Consider the following 19,203-nt stretch of genomic DNA (forward strand, 5'->3'; position numbering starts at 1 on the left):
TAAAAGCTATTATTTTCATGAGGGTCTAATTCTTGCCAATTTCAAGAATTACTGTTTGGCCGCAAATTTAGCATGTTAAAATATTGCAGGCCCTAGTGTTCTTCGAGCCTTGGCGTCAAAATCACAAAAAGAACTCACAATAATGTCTTTACCTCCTCATTCGCAAAAATATCTGTACGCGAAATTAATGTCAGCTTTTATAGTATGATGCATTACAAGACAAAAAAAAAAAAAAAAGAATACATAGAATGTGGGTAAATGAAGCCAGCCATCTCACATATTCTGTTTTTCTCTCTCTTTAAAACAGGTTAACAAGCTGGCACATGTGGATAAAATCCAAATCTGACCCCATCAAGGCTGAGGTAAATTGGCCAAAGATGCTACTAGGGTTGGTTTGTCAAACTTCATCAAGGCAACAAATTGTTTACTATGGACAGTCAGCTGACGGTAATAACCAAACAAGATCAGCAAGAAGCTACAGCTCTGAACACAATCACAGGTTCCCAATGTAGAACTTTGTATCTATAGAGAATATTATATTTTATAAAATGGGTTCAAGAATGTAGCCAATTGGAAGCGCTGAAATGAGTCACGTGTGCGTGCATTAATTTTTACTATCATGCACGGCCTTGCAAAAAAGCGTAAAGTCACTGACGTCACAATGTTTACACTAGCAGTGCGCACTTAATCAGTTGTTACAAGTGCGTCGCGCGCTACCATACGCGCTGTCAATCCTATAAACAACTTCTCGTTCGGGCTGCCAGCCGGCCTTTCTTGTGCACAACAATCATGTGGCGTACGTATACGCTTATACGTACAGTACTTACATGTGCGGGATTTCCGAGTGCGACGTGCGTAAATGTTTGGGACGAACATCCTCGGACGTCTTGACCCACAAAGGTACGTGAAAAACGCTGACAAATGCTGTTAGTTTTCGAATTTTCGACCCATTTTATAAAACAAATGATGCACAGGATTATTTCGTGGCGTTAGTGGAGGCGTAGCTCACTCTCGGGTATTTACAATGTAGTGCAACATGCACTCGGCTTCGCCTCGTGCATGTTTCACAATTGTAAATACCCTCGAGTGCACTATATGCCTATACTAACGCACTCTATCCTGTGCATCATTTGTATAATATAGACCCAGTACAAGTATCTGTCCAGTAGATCAACTATGTACAAATTGTATGTACAGTAATGACTAACATGGTATCCTGAATTGTTCTAGCTAAGATGCAGCACTTCTCACAAATGAAATTAAAGCACTGCTATGATCCAGACTATAGTCCTGGCATTGAGCCTGTTCACTGCCACATTTGCATCCTGTATACTTGCTGGACTATGTGTGTACTTATCAGCTTTTGTTACCTCCCAACTTACAGCTAACAGATGATAGACCGATACTACTGTACTTAGTTACCATTGTCAACTCCTGTGATTCTAGAGGACACCAACAATGTAATGACCTACTTATCTTGATCTCTCTTCACCCTTTTGTACCTTACTAAAGTTTCCCCTGCTCATTTAACTGTCACTCATCAGCAAACCTTGTTATACTTGTACATGTACACTGTGTACACATATTACTTTGTAAATCAGGACCGAACAAATGGTGAGTCGTTACATTTGTGGGTTTGTGATCCGAATCACAGTGATGGAATGAGAAATCTAGGTCTTCAGCACTACAATTATATTCATACACTGGTATTGAAATATGGACTACAGTTGAACCTCTCGTATCCGGACAAGTCGGGACCGGGGCTCATCTGGATAAGGGATTTGGCCAGATACGAGAGGTTCAACTGTAAACTGTTCAAATGTGCATATACATATGGTGTACACATGTACTGATGTAGCCCATTGTAGTACCACATGTAGTAATGTGTATACTGCAACCTTTTCATTGTTACATGTGAGAGGACTCAAGCGCATAATCTTGTGTCCATGTTCTTGCGATGATTTGGGGATGTTTGGGGATGTTAAAATGTCTAAAGGTAAGCAATTTGGAAGGAAATTTGATGTAATGTATGTTAATCATGTTGGAAGTAATATGTAATTCATGTGTGTTTGTGTAGGAGTTCTCAAGGAGTTGGGAATCCCCCTTTCCTCCCGTAATTATCAAAAAAAAAAAAAAAAATCACGGCGAGAATGCGTCCGTATAATAGAGAGATCCGGATAAAGGGAGGCCGGATAAGAGAGGTTCAACTGTATTAGAATACTTGTACAGTTTTTAACATGTTCACTTTTCTCCCTCAAGACCAATTTAGCAAAGGTCCTTACTTCCAGAAGTTTCATTGATTTAGAAATTGTCAGTTGTTTGCCACAATATTTTGATCGAGACATCTGGCATGAATCTCCTTGACATGACTAAACATGACAGTTTATCTATGCCAGCTTAACCCCTGAGTAAACATGACTGATGCACTTATGATCAACGATTGCAAACAAGGTGAGGAGAGTATGACATATCTCCTTAAATCCTCCCTGCACATTCCTATGAAGAGGAAAGCCAGCTCAAGGGTAACCTGCCAGGACAGATAAAATGGATCCACCACAGAACTTACACCTGCATGGCTCTAACCTTCATCACATCTAGAATGGGGAAACTATGGTCTCGTTCACACACACACACACACACCAAAAATTAACACTTTTTGAAAACTGATATTAGCAATGCAATGTAAAAAAAATGATAATTTTTGTACATGCACCTGGACACACAGATAAATCTTAAATCTCGCAATACGCATCATGTTGCAAAAATGGGTCCAGCTTGATTTTCTTTTTTGATAATCACAATATCTTGCTTGCATGTTGTGGGTGAATGGCATGCAAAGAAACCATCAAGTTTATTGCTGTTGTTGTTTTCTAATCCCATAATGCAACTCCGCAAACCTGGGTTGCCAGGGTCACACTTTGGTCATTGTTTAGGCATGGGCAGTCTGGAGGTTCATAGCCGTTCATGTTGCAGCAGAGTAATTTTGGTTTGTTTGTGTGTGTGTTTTTTTTAATGTCTGAATGATAGCGAAAAAAAAAAAAAATTTGCATCACTATGCAAAAACCAATAACTCCTGTGTGATGTGACCTATTATGCTTCTGGTTGTTTTTACCTCTAATACCATGAAAAAACACTTGTTTTTTCATATTAATCATTCTTACACCAAGTTGTTTTTATCAAAACTGATTTACAAAGTGCCCTTGATCAACATAAATAAACAATGATAACTCAGTATTTTGAATCGTAACCATGATAAATATCATGGACCATACATACTTGGGTAGGAACAAAACACTGAATAAGTGATGTTTATTCATGTCGATGAAGGGTAATTTATCAATCAGTAGCAATAAAAACAACTTGATGCAAGAATCATTCTAAAATTTTAATGAATATGCAGTATATGTTGCTATAAGGGATTAGAACCATCACTGGCTATGAAGTGAAAACTCAGTAGTCTGTTGGATATGACGCCTGTCTAGCAATCAAGAGGTGGGTTCATATCTGATCCCAGTATTAACGGCCCCTGATTTTTATCATGGCTACTCTTTAAAACACTGAATAATTTGTGGAAGGGCAATTTGTCCATCAGTTTCAAACGACACCTCTTTATTTTAAAATGGACATAAACACACAACATACACTTTTGTATAATGTGTCAATTCACTGAGTAAGAAAATAACATAAGTCCAAACGTATAAATATAATGTCAGTAATCCTGAAAATTTATGCAATTGCCAATTCAATGCCACTTTCAAATGCACTGTATATAAATGTGAGCGTGATACAAAGACTGCTCTCCATGATGTTCAACGAACTCAATGGCAATTCTATGGAAGACTGTTCTGGAAAGCTTTCCCATACAAACCTGGTCAATCCGCATACTAAATGCTGCTCATAAGTGAGGCGTACACTGCTATACAAATTTTGACGAGAGGAAACTTGCACAGAGCCACCTAATATTGGGAATTAGCATTTTGGGGGGCTTGAAAATGTTACCAACCTTCTATGCCTGCCAGTCTAAAAGGTTACATTTTATAGTCACTGTCTTTGACACTAATGTAGTGCAGAGGTACAGATTTGTGCACTATGATTACATTTGTGTTTGTGAGAACCTACCACTTATAAATTAAACACACAGAATATTGATGCTAGTCCAAAAACATGGAATTACCAATATGACAAGACAAAACATAATTCTGCAAAGTTTTGCAAATGAGACATAAGCCCTACTATGTCAAATTGTGTAAGTATTCATGGTGGATAAAGATGGGTTCATTCCAAGCATGATGAACACCTTGACATCAATCCCCGTGGTATCATACTGTACAGCTGCTGTCTGTAGATAGTCAGCATAGGAACACAACTCCGACCGATTTCCACTTGCACATCTCTAGATTATTATCTGTTGCTAGTGCATATTTATATACACGTACTTGCAGTAAGAGCATGGAGCTAAATTTATGCTCAATGTTAATCTGGCTTGATCTGCTCCTTCTGAAGACGTCCCTCAATCCCCCTTCCTACCCCCTCTACCCCCCCCCCCCACCCCTTTGTCTTTCTCTAACACACACACACCTAACAAGACAACAAGAATTCAATTGAAATAAAAATGTTGTCACAAGTTTTGCTCTGATGATCTAACAAATTATAGACATTTGACTGCATTCTTATCATCTATCAAGGCAAGATTTTTAAAAAGTACATTGTATTCAGACAAAATGAAGAAGACTATATGGCAATATCTGAATACATAGACAATAGTGACATAGCTTTGTTCTGAAAATTGATGAGTAATTACTTAATTGTACATTGTTAGAATTTTGTCTAGTTGGTGGGAGTGATTGTCTTCTATGATATACATAGCTATGCCATCAAGCTGCGTGACATACTGAACTGCAAGAATATTTCTATTCTTCTTGTGTGTTTGCTAGAAGAATGAGCTGTAAAGATAACGACACTGTAATTTTTTTACATACTATATTTCATTATTTTGTGAACCAAGAAAATACTCGAGTTGGAATAATTGCAAGTTGACAGGATATTCCACACAATGATTGACTTACTTCTGATCATCTTCTGGGCTTCATAGGGCACCGAATAGTCATCCTCTGGTGGGTAAGGATGGCCCACTTCCGGTTTCTCTGGTGGAATGACCATTCCACTCTCTTGTACTGCTTTGAGGACATCTTTGGGATCGCTGTAGTCATCTATTACGATTGGCTGTAGGGAATGACAAAAACAAAATAAATGACCACATGATAAGCTTCTTTCAATTTTTACTCAAGCTGTACGTTTGGCATGCACGCAGCAGGGAGAAGTAGAAACCACTGATTAACCCATTGACGACAGGCTGATTTTGCTAAAACACGCATTTCCCATAGACACTTGCTCGATACACTCAGGACTCATTCTCAATGAGTTAAGCAGGCCCTGTCACACGACAGCATATTGAGCCAATGAATACCCAACGAATTCAAAAATTTTGAAGATACGTTCACATCCGTTGCTAATAATAGAATAGTTGGTGACATGTTTGACATTCTTTGTATTCATTAGCTATTTATAGGGATACACAGAGATATGCTGAAGCCGATTTTACATTTTGGACATGTTCAAAATAAAAGTCAACTCAAGTGCATATCTTCCAGTGCATCTCTGCACTAGAAATTCTGTAAATCATGATTCAGATGCTATTTGACTCTTGTTGACTTGCAATAGCAATTGAAAAACAGGAAACTGTCACAAAACTGCTGGTAACAAATGAGGGTTTCACAACCATGAGTTTTATGTCTCCACATGCAGTTTTTCTCCATCTACAGTAAGTAGTTACAAAAGAGGGATATTTCAAGTGGAAAACATATCAAAGAGAGATTCCTCATATAAAAAGGAATGGAAAATTTTACTCCTTGAGATCTAAAAATGAAACCAAAAGTATCAAAGAGATTTTTCTCATTAGCACAGAACAGAAACTTTTACTCGCTGACATGAAAATGAATACAGGGCCATAATCATAAAAAAGTGTCTCCTAGACGACTTCAGTTATTTTGTGTTAAGACCACGACTTGTCCCTGTTATGACATGGTTAATATAGTCAAACACACAAAAAAGGATGAATTTCTCCAAATCCATTCTGAAAATGCTATCATTTTGGACATTAATGCATTGCAATCCACAGAACCAGCCCATGATTACCATGTACAAGGTAATGAGACTGGTGCTGCTGAGTGCTGCTGCTGCACAGTGTCCATTCCACTGCCTACATTTTGTATACTGCCACTATGGCAGGGCTGTTTGGTAATCACAGAGAGAGGAAAAAACAAAATAATTACACATCAGGATCTACATTTGATGTATTACAGTCATTCTTCGTTGTGGTACAAGGTCACTAACACAACAAAATCTTCATGCATTAAGCACTCAAAATTACTTTTACTTTTTTAAAACCAGGGTACAGTGCTTAAAGGCTTAATTTACCATTTGCAGATGAAACAAAAACCCAGCATTAATGCTTTATAATAGTTCTAAAATGTGAGTTTGGGATAGAACTAACCACTGTAAAAATATGAATCTGTATAATCGATGTTAAGTATTGTTAAATACACAAAATGTGAACAATAGTTACAGTATAATAAAAATGTTTTCAGACTATTAACCATCTATAGTTATGGTTTATAATAGAGAAAAATATTGATATCTCCTTAAATATTAGGCTTTATTGAGAAAATTTTATATGGCAGGATGTTTTGTGATACAACAGAGCTACACATATGCATCAAATGTGATATCTTGAAAATTGTTCAATTCACTGTTCTCAAAGGTAAATAGGACCTTTAAATAAGAAGATAATTCAACGAAATGAAGTTTCCTATTTGGTACCCCAGGGTACCAAATACCACATTACATGCACAGCATATTATACTGAATAATTGGAAGTATTCTCTACTCTGAATACAAAGATATAACTGGCACTCAACTGGCCACTCTTCTTCTTCTTCTTCTTCCTGTACTGTGTAAAATCTCGTGGGAGTATATTACTCTGTCTGATATGTGACTCTGATCTCCTTTGATAAATTCAAAATGTGATACACATTCTCATAAAAAAAAACTATGAATACTAAATGCAATAGAAACTAAAAACTGCCTATGCTGCCTGGTTTACATAGCTAGTATTAATTTCCTTTGTTATATAGTAGAAGTCTGATATCATTGTACTCCAACCTAGCCATACTCTCCTTCCCTGTGCCAGACTCTCTCCTTCCCCACCCCCAACGAACAAAGGCAGTTGGTGAAAGAAATGCACAACGCCATTTCCTGTACACTTCACAGAAACAGATGGCCAGATACAATGTATGCTGGCTTGGCTGTGACACTGCTTGACCCCTTGACCTTGGTTGGAGAACAGGGGGGACGAAACTTCTATCACAGATGATGTTTTCGTCATTTTGTCTGTCTGCCACATGAAATGACTATACTGTGTGAACAAATCATGTCGGGGGAAACCCTTCTCGATTATAATGAGTGCTGACTCATTCATTTTGTCAATTTCCCTTTAAATCTTTGAGGGAAAAAAAAGATTTGGTTTGGGGGACCCTGCACGTATTCATTAAATGAATGAAGATTGACATGTTTATTCAAATCTTCAAATGTTATTGGAAATAACTCATATTTACTTATGGAATTCATTTGATATAGTTAGCCAGCTGATTGTTTAGCTTAAGAATTGTTGATAACCCCAAGCTTCTTGGGAGCATGATTTTGAAATTTGAAATCATTTGTGCAAAATGCTGCAAATGTCTTGTATATGAAATGATGAAAACATATTGGTACATTTCCATACATTTCTAACAAGGCCCCAGCTTCAGCTACACCATTGTACATAGGAGGATGTCATACATACTTCATTTGCGCGTAAAGATGAATCAGATGCAACTACAAAAGAATATTGGAAGAACATTAAAAGTACCGAGAATGTGGCTTCTGCCCATGCATGTAATCTTCATTCACTTGGAAATACTGTATAAGCTGTTATTTTCGCGTACAGATATTTTCGGTTTTTGGCGAGATGTTGTTTTCGCGAATTGACGCCGACGCTAACGTACATGCATCATCACCCAAGCGCATTGAGACATTTTTCGCGTGTTGTTAAATTCGTGATCCAACTGTGATTCATGAAATTCGTGAAAATTAAAGCCACATGAAAATATCAGCTTATAAATACACTATAGGGCTTTTTACACTTGTAAATTTTAGCTTAGTCCCGTACCAACGGTGGGGCTAAGGGGGGGGGGGGGGGGGGGCTTAGCCCCACCGTTGATACGGGACTATCCTTAGCCCACTTTCTGTTTACACTCGTTTTTGCCAAAGTGGGCTAGCCCCACCGATAATCCCGTACTATCTGGCCCGGCAAAATAGCAGGGTTAGCACCACAATTGCGCTGCCAAGCAAGTGAGTGTAAACAGAACGAAAAAATAATCCAGGGCTAAGCGACGGAGACGAAGTCCGACCCCCAATGACCAATCAGACACGAGGTAATCAAGTGCTGTCGGTGCGTGCGTGTACGTGTACAGTGCACAGCGTACCAGTAATCATGAATATTCATGTGGTTTGGAAAGTCCGGGGCTAAGAAATACGAGTATAAAAAGGTCAGTTTTCTCCTTAGCCCCGGACAAGAGATAGTACGGGACTAATTGGCCAGTGTAAAAAGCTGAAAAAATTGGTACGGGACTAACGATAAGTCTTGGGTCAGAGAAAGTCTGGGGTTAAGAAACACAAGTGTAAAAAGGGCTTAGTTGACATTCATGTATGTGCTATATAATGTAGTCAGGTAGTCAGCTGGAATAAAAGGTAACATGCATCTGACAAGAATCACTGATGTTATATCTAATGCTGGATTGCATAAAATTGAAAAAATGTAGTTGCAATGATATAATTTCTGATAATCATTTAGGCATGCTTATGTTCCTATAAACTGTGAACAACAGTTGATTGATAATCTTGGACATTGCAGAATAGCAACAGATAAGCGATATGAAAACAAGCACCATTACTTTTCTTCCAAGATGAAAATCAAAACCTTTTTCATCTTTCTAATCAGTGTACACTTACAATGCTATCCTTTAATACAACGTACAAGGTGTATCATCATGAATATCAAGTGAAAATATGTAGGGCCTACATGAATGATCATCAACTCCATCAACCTGACGTTCAAGCCATACCGCAATGTTTTCAATAATGGTAACAATAGTACCGCCTGCAATGGCTTCCCTTGATAATTCAACCAGTGGACACAATCAACGGTTCACCTGGACAATGTACAACACGATCAAGCCATGTGTGTCTGGTTCAGGAAAACCCCATCTTTAAAGTAATCAAAGTTTAGTTTCACTCTTCATTTATTTGCACCAAGTGCACAATGCAATATGTGGCATGCCAAGAGACATTCCACTTTAAAGGACAAGTTCACCTTCATAAACATAAGGATTGAGAGAATGCAACAATATTAGTAGAACACATCAGTGAAAGTTTGAGGAAAATTGGACAATCGATGCAAAAGTTATGAATTTTTAAAATTTCTGTTTTGGAACCGCTGGATGAGGAGACTACTACAGCTTGTGAGTCATATGCGTACAACAGTATAAAGAAAATATAAAGAAAATTCAACATATTTTCACTTTTTTCGCATAATAAAAGAGCACTTGACTTGCCTCTTTCTAAAGGCAGGGGGAATAATATTACCCATAACATTTGTCGGTAACGAGTCGGGGGAATGTGTACTTTTTTCATAAGATGAAATTTTGTGACATTCTCTTTATATTGTTGTACGTATGTGACATCTAAGTTTTTCACACACTGCAGTAGTCTTCTCATCCAGCGGTTACTGCACAAAAACTTCAAAAATTCATAACTTTTGAACGGATTGTCCGATTTTCCTCAAACTTTCAATGATGTGTTCTACTAATATTGCTACATTCTCTCAATCCTTATCTTTAATATCAGAAGTCGAGACTCAAAGTTGATGTTACAATTTACATGTTGTGACATAAGTGGCATCTGTCTATTTGTTTCTTTTTGAGTGCAATACACACTGGTGCATACCATAGAGAATCATCGCACTTCACATAGTCCATGGGCCAGGCCAGATATTGGTACCACCTGGGGTGGCAAAACCTTTTTGGTGTCATTTTGTTTGTCGGGCATACACTATGCTTATCAAGCTATGATAGCATTTCCAAATTAGTAGCTTATTCATAATAAATGAATTTCAAACCAATTTGGTTTCGTTGTTATATCCCTATACTTATGAATCGAGACTAAGTGCTATACAAAGAAGAGAATTGTCTTATGTATGTTCACAGGTGTTCTGTTGTAAACGCGGTGCACTTGGTCTTTATTCAAGGCAGCGAAGGGAATATCCAAAGGTTATGATGTCCACAGCGCTTAGTCTAATATTCAAGACGGCGAAGGGAATATCCAAAGCTTATAATACAGTATTATATCCTTTTATCTAAAAACAGCAACAACAAAAAAGCAATTCCTCGTGAACTTTACCGTATTTTTCAATCATTTATCATTTTCCGGTGAAAACGCTACAGTGAAAACGCTAATACCACGCCAATGCCGCTTTATTTCCATCCAACAATGAAAGATAATGCAAAAACAATGTACCAGTACACTACAATACATTATAATAAATAATGTTGTCAATGAACAGAGTGATTTTTGTTTAAAACTGATGTATTGTTGAAAGGGTAGTATAAAAACAGTATAGATAATCCCTTTTATTAGGAACTTTAGATAATGATAACCGTACATTGTTCTAGATAAAGACTAAGCACACCGCGTGACAGCTGTGGACATCATAACCCTTTGGATATTCCCTTCGCTGCCTTGCATAAAGACTAAGCGCGTCGCGTTTACAACAGAACACCTGTGGACATACAGAAGACAGTGCTCTTCTTTGTCTGGCGGTTAGGGTGGGATTTCACGGAGCACGCGAACGATTTGCGAATGACGCGAATGGCAAAATCCAGCATTCGCATTTTAGTCTGCAAAAGATCGCCAAACAAACGTGAGGGTTCGGAAGCGTCGTCAATTGTTCGCGAATGTCGTTTTTACTTCGGCGATAATTTCAAAAAAGTTTGAAATTTTTTGCGAACCTTTTCCGCACACTTAGTCGGGATTTGCTCGTGAATTGTTCTCGAAAGTGTCTTTAAAGCTTTGTCATATGCGCAAGACCTTCGCAAGACACGCGCGATGTTCGCAAAATGTTCGTGAAACCCCAAACAGACTCCGAAACTTCGGAGAATGTCTCGCGTATGTTACGCGAAAACTGCGAAGTTTTTCCGATCATTTTACGACGTAATCGCGAACTGTTCGCGTACCTTTTGAGACATTCTCGCGAACGTTTAGCGCACGTTTGAGGGATGTATGCCCTGTACGTTTTCTACAAATAAAAATCGTAGTATACCTCTAAACATCAAACAATTAAATATTAACAACTATAGTAACGAAAGAAATTAAAGACTAGCAAAGAGAAAGAATATTTGATATACAAAAAACAAAATCGCAGAATACACTTAAAATCATTAAGTATGTAAATTTCATTTGAACTATAGAGATTATGTGTTGGAGGAACTGCAAAAAAAAAAAAAAGGAACAAATGCTTTACTAGTGGAGATACGTCCTAGGGGGAAAAAAATGTAGGCAAACACACGATAGAGAAATGAGAGAAAAAGAAAGGAGAAATACAGGAAAGAAAAAAAAATCAACTCAAGAAAGCTTTTTGAGTTGATTTTTTTCTTGCTTCCACCTCTCCTTGCTACATTTTCTCCCATGATTATTGAAAATGTTTCGTTGTTCGCATTTCCGTCGCGTGTTCTTCGTGTACGTAACATGCTGTACTTTAGCAATGATACACACGACAATCGCACATACGTCGTGGGAACTTCGCACAAATTGCGCAATTAGTTTCGATTTAGAAGTATAGGGATATAAAAATGAGACCAAATTGGTTAAAAATTCATTTATTATGACAAAGCTACTCATTTGGAAATGCTATCATAGCTTGATAAACATATCTATGTCCGACAAACAAAAAGACACCAAAAAGGTTTTGCCACCTCAGGTGGTACCAATAACCCATTTTTCGGCTCTTGGCCCATGGACTAACAAATGAACACTGATATTAAACATCATACCAGGTACAATGTGATGTACATACACCATGTGTCTACGTGTATGTTACATTTTTTAGGTTAATCTAGTACCGGTACATTGGAAACACATCTATGCAATATTTCATCATACGAGTATCGGGTATGCACAAAGAACGACTTCTCTTCGTTAGATTGTATCAAATTTAGCATAAGAAACAATTAATACAAGATTGTAGGTTTCATGTAAGTGAGCAACAAAAAGGGCAACAAAAATCAAAACAAAAAGTGAAACCCTGCACACGTGGAAAATCTGCTGGATTGGAATCAACAGTTTCTTTGTCATTGTTATTCTTGTAAAACTAAACAATGGACCTGCTTGCACTGATATTTCCCGGCTTTTACCCAACATTCTTCTAACACACTCTTTTGACACTTTATCCCAAGCTACAATTAGTACAATGTATCCAGGGTGTAACTGTTCTCTCACAGCACTAAGTACAGTACATGAACTTCATGCACAGTAGCAATCAAAGCTATGCCTTTGATATAGATTGCTCTATTTCTTTCATTCTTTGTATTTCATTTAGATTCCTTGCTTTACCTCCCTGCAGAATCGATTATTTAACATTGTGCTATTCAAGGGTGCAGCATTAACCACTCTCAGTTATGGTTATGTGCTAGCCTGATTCGAACTTGATGAGTAGAGTCCTTCCTATCTATAGTTGATGTATAACCAAAATACATTCAAGCTCAGGTTTGTGTTAAACAATGGAACAGGAATTTGAATGACAATGGTCAATTGAATGCACAAAGTGAAATTATTTTTATCTGAAGTTTTCAAACAATGCCAAAATTATGAGAGCCTCCTATGGTGCATAATGTTGAAAATGAAAAAGGGGCATTAATTACCGGTATATTCATTTTGCACCTTTTTCTTCTTCTTTTTTTTGTTTTAGTCTTAAGCCAGGCTGACACTTGCACAACTTTTGGCCACGATTTTGTCGTGGCAAGTCGTGACCAAAATTTTGAACAATTCAAAATTCTCGTCCCGGCATGGCACGCAGGTCACGACGGGTCTACGCACACTTCACGCCAGTTTACAACTAGTTTGCGCACTGGCACAACTCGAGTCGTGCCAATGCGTGCCACAGAATCGTGCAAGTGTCAGCCTGGCTTAAAGCAAACTTTTCTGATCTTAGTTTGATTGCCATATCATGTTCCTACGTTCTGTATGAAATATGAAGTTTGTATTTTTTTGGTATTTGATATATTTGAACAATTCTGCTCATACAAACCCAGTGTTTTGTGTATATTTTTGATGAATGTAATATTGATTGTTGTTTTGTAATATAGTGTAAATGGTGGTTTTATTGTTATGATGAAAAATATGTGTGATTATGATAATAATTTGAATATTGTTGCAGGGAATAAGAAGAGGTTGAAGGAAGGGAAGTGAAGAAGAACAAGAAGAAGATGAGTAGATGAGAAAGAAGTTGATTTTTTTAGCAAGGTTCTTTGTATAAGTAATAATGATTATTCATGAAAATAAGAATAGTGGTGTTAGAAATTGTAATTGTAAAATTTGTTTTTATCTTGTTAATGGTAAAGGTTACCTTTATTGTGCAATAGTTAATATTTTTTAATGTATTTTTGTATATATTTTAATGTATTCATGCTGATACATGTAAAATGTCCATAATTCAGCCGGTGGGCTGTGATGGATGTTATCCAATAAATACCTTTCAATTCAGTTCAATCCAATTTGGGGGGGGGGGGGGGGAGCAATACTTACAAAATTTAGGAAAAATATTGCAGTAGATGTCATATCTTCTGCATAAAGATACAAGAAATATGTATAAAATATAACTAATATTACATGACATTACATGATTAATTCATATCAGCTAAGGCTGCAACACCTCTGTACAATGTTTACCACATAAAAATGTGAGGATATTTAAAATCAAAATTCATTATATGTGCTCCTGTCATGATTATAAAAAGTCTTGTCAAATTGTGAACACAAATGTGAAAATGATTATAAAATTTAGATAGAAATAATATTTGTTATGAAAGTAACGTAAATGACTTACACTGGGCAAACAACATACATTGTAATTCAGCACTGCATATCTACAAATGTAGTTCCTACTATTATGCACTTTTAAATCATACTGTGAAAGACAGGATGCCAGGCGTTTGTTCGACAATGAATAAAAAAATGCGTTCAGGTTGACTGCTCTCTGACACTTAAGGCCCCATGATTCTTCTCTGCAAATCGATCTTGTACATTAACTTGAATATCCTCAATTCAAATAGAAAATACCAGCAAGCAAATAACCAGACAAGAAAAAAATAATATTTATATCATACAGAGATTCCAGATGGTACATATGAGAAGAATTACTCATAGATCTGTACATAGAGCACAAGGTCACCATTCTTATTTACTTGGAGCCATTACCATGGAAATTAATACATCTTTCTCCGGCTTCTCCCACATGGCAGCTACTAGAGTATAAAGAGACATCTTACTTTTTCATCTCCTGATATGAAACTATATAACATTTGGACATCTACAATAATACTGCAAACAAAATAAAATGCACTGTCCTTTATCTCATTGCATTACTGAAGGGGAAAAAAAGCAAACAATTAATATTTCCAACAGTGCTATCATCAGTTTGGTCTTAATGGAGCGCATCTTATGCTTGATTTGCAGGAAATGTTTACACAGAATCAGTGTGCTCAACAAGATGTGAATATTTTATTTTTGTTATGTTAGAGGTGGAAGGAGGGAGGAACAGTGGCTCCCACTTATAAATTATTTGCATGACCTGACTTCTATCCTCCTCCATCCCCCTTTCACACTCAACCAAAGTATCCAAAGTACTTAAGACACCTCCTCAGTGTTAAATACTACAAAACAAAATGAATCAGGACACCTAACAATACAATGTTCATCATTATGAATAGACACAAGTGCAGATTAAGGAAGTAAGTCTAGCCAGCAACCAAGTAAATATTTTGATCTTACAGTAAACTATTGAATCATCTTTGATTTAACAAAAAAAAAAAAAAAAAAAATCCACTCAGGTTTCAAGTTTAATCTAAACTAGATGATAGAAATTGTTGAAGAAAAAAGTTTTAATGAGTCCCAGTCACATGAAACAGTGGCATTGGTTAAATGATATATCATGAAAAACCAGTTTGCACACAGTCATATGATGGTACTAAGTCATCTCAATATTTTGGTCACTAAACCACATCATTTCAATTCAAAAGATATAAAATGTAATTACTTCCCTATCAAATCATTAAAAACCACACACAAAGATATAAAGTGAAAACTTATGTGCATATATACCATATTAGATCGGTGACACAGTAATGACAAGATTATTTAATTTTAGTCTGATTGTACAATGTAATTGTGACCAATGTCACTGTTTAAAAAAGAATACCACATTTGCCTTTCAAAAAAAAAAAATGGCCTATAAGATACACAATGACAAGTCTCTCAAGTTTAGAGAGGTCTACAAACATTAGTCCCTAATGCAGTGCAATCATTATGTAGTGATATAGCTCAGATTGCCAACACTGCTATCAGGTTATCATGAAAAAGAGTTAACGAGAAGAAAATGGAATCAGTTATCATTTAATGACAAAATCTACACCTAATTGTTTAATTTCATCTGCCAATTTGTTTTCTGTCTAGTGATCACTGTAATGTATGTATTCCCCTTCCCCTCCTCCCCTTTACCCTCCCTCTCAGCACCTGTCATTTGAATCTCATTATAGTCATTTCGTATGATCAACTGACAAGAACAAACACTGCTCGGGGATTGCTGAACACCTTCATTATCAAAATCATGATTCCTTCCTCTCCTGCTTTCCTCTCTCTCTAAAAAAAAAAAGATGCTGGACAAAACGGAAGCATATGCTTTCTTTTACATTAAACATGTAATTTTAAACTGTTTAAACAGCAGTATTTAGATACTTTTGCAACAGTGTGGCATCCAGTGAAGTTGATTAAAGTGAGGACGTTTAATTCAAAACAAGGAGTAATGATATCAACAAAGCAAACGAGGTGGGTTGTCCTCACGAGTAGCCTCAACAATAATTACAAACATGTTATATTTCTCTCCATAACACTTCCCTTCACAGAGACCACATAAAAAAAATGTTGTTGTTTCGGTGTCATTGTATTTTTAGTGCTGGACTCTATACCAGCGAGGTGGAAACATTCCCACACTTGCTTCTAGGTGGTATCTATAGGCTTCAATTTGAATGTGGTATTAAATCCATAGTTGGTTTGAGATTCATGCTAGATTCAGTGAGCTCACTGGGAACAGGATTTATATCAGACTGTTCATTACACAACATTGGTCTCACATTAGGCTCCAGCACCGCGAGCACCATGGTACCATACAAGAATTGTACGTACATGGAGCTATATCTTCATTATTGTCACAGCACATCACATGACAAAACAGCTTCATATTTATAACACAATAAATGCCGATGATTTATTGCACACAACGATGAATGTTTGTGCCGTCGAATGCTGTCTTGACAGTATATAGTTACACAATTTAGTGTGGCGCAAACAGGCAGACACTAGAGTACTGGTCTGTGTATTTCTCTTGAACGATTAATGAACAGGCATGTCATGCAAGTCAACACAAGATTAAAGATACAGTGTACATTGTCTCACCAGGCACTCAGTCATACAGAGTACTTATTAATTGCATCTCACTTGTCTTCCGATTCATGACTACACTTACACTTGTACAATGTAGGTGAAAGTTTGATGGTATACCATCACATAAACAAAGATCATCTCTAACATTATCTGCAGTTGCAATGTCCTAGCATAGTGTACATCATATTCCCAGCCACACTGCATGATACTATACGATAATGACAATTCTACAAACTGGATAAAGAAAACAGGCTTTAATTGTCTATTATTTCCTATAATTCTAGCATTGAAAGTCATGTGCCAACACTGCAAACGAAGCATTCAAGACTCCTTTGTGTCATCACAAGATACAAATTCAAGGAAATACACAATTTCTTACCCGCAACATATTTAACAACAGAAGTTGGTTTGTAGTCTAAAAGGTAGAGCAGTATTCCTCATCTACTACTGCACAAGGAAGTACCTACACATGAATTGTCACTTGAAAAAATAGAACAAAGAATTGTCTAGCTAGCACTGCAGATGACGCTATTCACTTACATGTACATCTATCACAATGAAAGTTCTAAATTTGGCCACATATGAAACGCACACATTGTAACCAGTATATGCTGATCGCAGTGTGGTCACTGTTTACTTTCATAGTTTGCATGGCATCCTATACCCCTTTTATATTGCGAGTTAGCTAGCTTCAGGTTTGGACCTGAAGCGAGCTAACCCCCCCCCCCCCCCCCCCCCCCCCCCCGATATGAAAGGTAAAAAAATATTTAGCCTGAGCTAAAGTTAGCCCGCTCTTGGGAGGTACAATAGATCAGGTCCGCTGCAGGTCCGAGCTAAACTTAGCCCGCTCTTGGGAGGTAGATCAGGTCCGCTGCAGGTCCGAGCTAATGTCAGTATAAAAGGAATGATCTCCATTCCAATGCGGGCTAAATTCACTGTCCCATGACCGCAAAGCGTGTATGGGGCTTCCAGGTTGCTAACATGTACAACCTGTACAGTACGTACTACCGTTGTACTGTTGCCACCAGCGCACTGTGTATTATGTATTGCATACACGTACAGTCACCATTCTGTGCTGTCACTGCTCACCATAAAACGCTCGAACTCTTGGAAAATGTCAAATGACATGATTAAATTGTGGAAAGTATAGACTGGCGCAGTACGTACAGTGCCATACAGTACCTATATATTATTATGCTGATGACTGGTTGTATTTTGCACGTAACGTACAATGTTTAACAACAGAACTGAATACGTACGTATTCACAAGTAAGCGTGCTACTGCCCCTGAATTTTCACGCTCATGGGAAGCACACCAGGCTGATGTGAGGGGGGCAATAGGTCTGATCTCGCACATAACTTGGGTGGTCGAGAATGGCTGTATAAAATGACTTTAATAGCCCGAGCTAAGATTATCTCGCTTCAGAATTAATATCAACTGTTCAAAAACTGATAAGCAAAACTTAGCAAATCTGTAGAATTTCATAACTTCCTTATAATATTTTTAATCTGATTTTGATCAAATTTTCACTTTGTACTTGTCATGTTTTACTCTTTCTTCTCCATAAGGCTAACTTATAACTGGTCTGAAATTCACCTTTACACATATCTTTGGCATCTGTTCCAAACTCCTCGATAGGTTTTACAAAGTGTTGTCATGGAAAACAAGGAATAAAGGAGCTAATTGAAATATCTTTGAAAAATATTTTGAATTTGAAATGGGCCAATGCTCACACTATGCATGCTAAAAATGGAAGACAACTTGTTTTTGAATGGAAAATAAATATTTTATTTTTGATGAAAAAAAAAAGAATTGTTTCAACACACTGGCTGTTTGCTCTGCACACTCCATGGTTTATCATTCAAACCAAAAACTCATGATAAACTGACATACATACAGTACATGTACACAAAGTTATCACAAGCACTAACCAATACATCTTATAAAAACAACCAGCCTGACTGTTGCTGGCAGCTGCATAGTATACAGATGATTACTGTGGTAAAATTCACCATCTCTGGAATCAATGGCAGCTCAGCACTGATTAATACAGACATTCATGAATACAATGGCCCTTAATTTGATCCTGAATCATAGAGTGAAATCTTCCTGCCTTCAATTGTGGCCAAACAAATCATTGCTAAGATTCTCTTGTGTCTTGTTTTCTCTGTAAATATGACACATGTCATGAACGCTCAATCTGATGATGAGGAGGGAACAATCCAGAGAACTCAACAAATGAATCAAAGGGGGAATTCTGGAGCTAGAGTTGGTTTCAGACCCACCATTTTAGTCACCTCTCAAGGAGAATCAGAGCATCTATCCCACAAGACTCA

General features: G+C 37.2%; 1 protein-coding gene across 1 annotated transcript in view; it reads right to left on the bottom strand.

The window, feature by feature from the left end:
- Positions 1–19,203, bottom strand: part of LOC139711417 (uncharacterized) — an 87,234-nt gene that overhangs the window by 33,381 nt on the left and 34,650 nt on the right. The window contains exon 2 of the mRNA XM_071623300.1: positions 5,067–5,223. Within this exon, the coding sequence (XP_071479401.1) occupies positions 5,067–5,223 (157 nt within the window). The remainder of the gene's footprint in view (positions 1–5,066; positions 5,224–19,203) is intronic.

The sequence above is a fragment of the Diadema antillarum genome, unplaced genomic scaffold, assembly GCF_040938485.1.
Source record: "Diadema antillarum isolate AM-2024a unplaced genomic scaffold, OU_Dant_1.0 seq00001658_RagTag, whole genome shotgun sequence".
NCBI lineage: Eukaryota > Metazoa > Echinodermata > Echinoidea > Diadematoida > Diadematidae > Diadema > Diadema antillarum.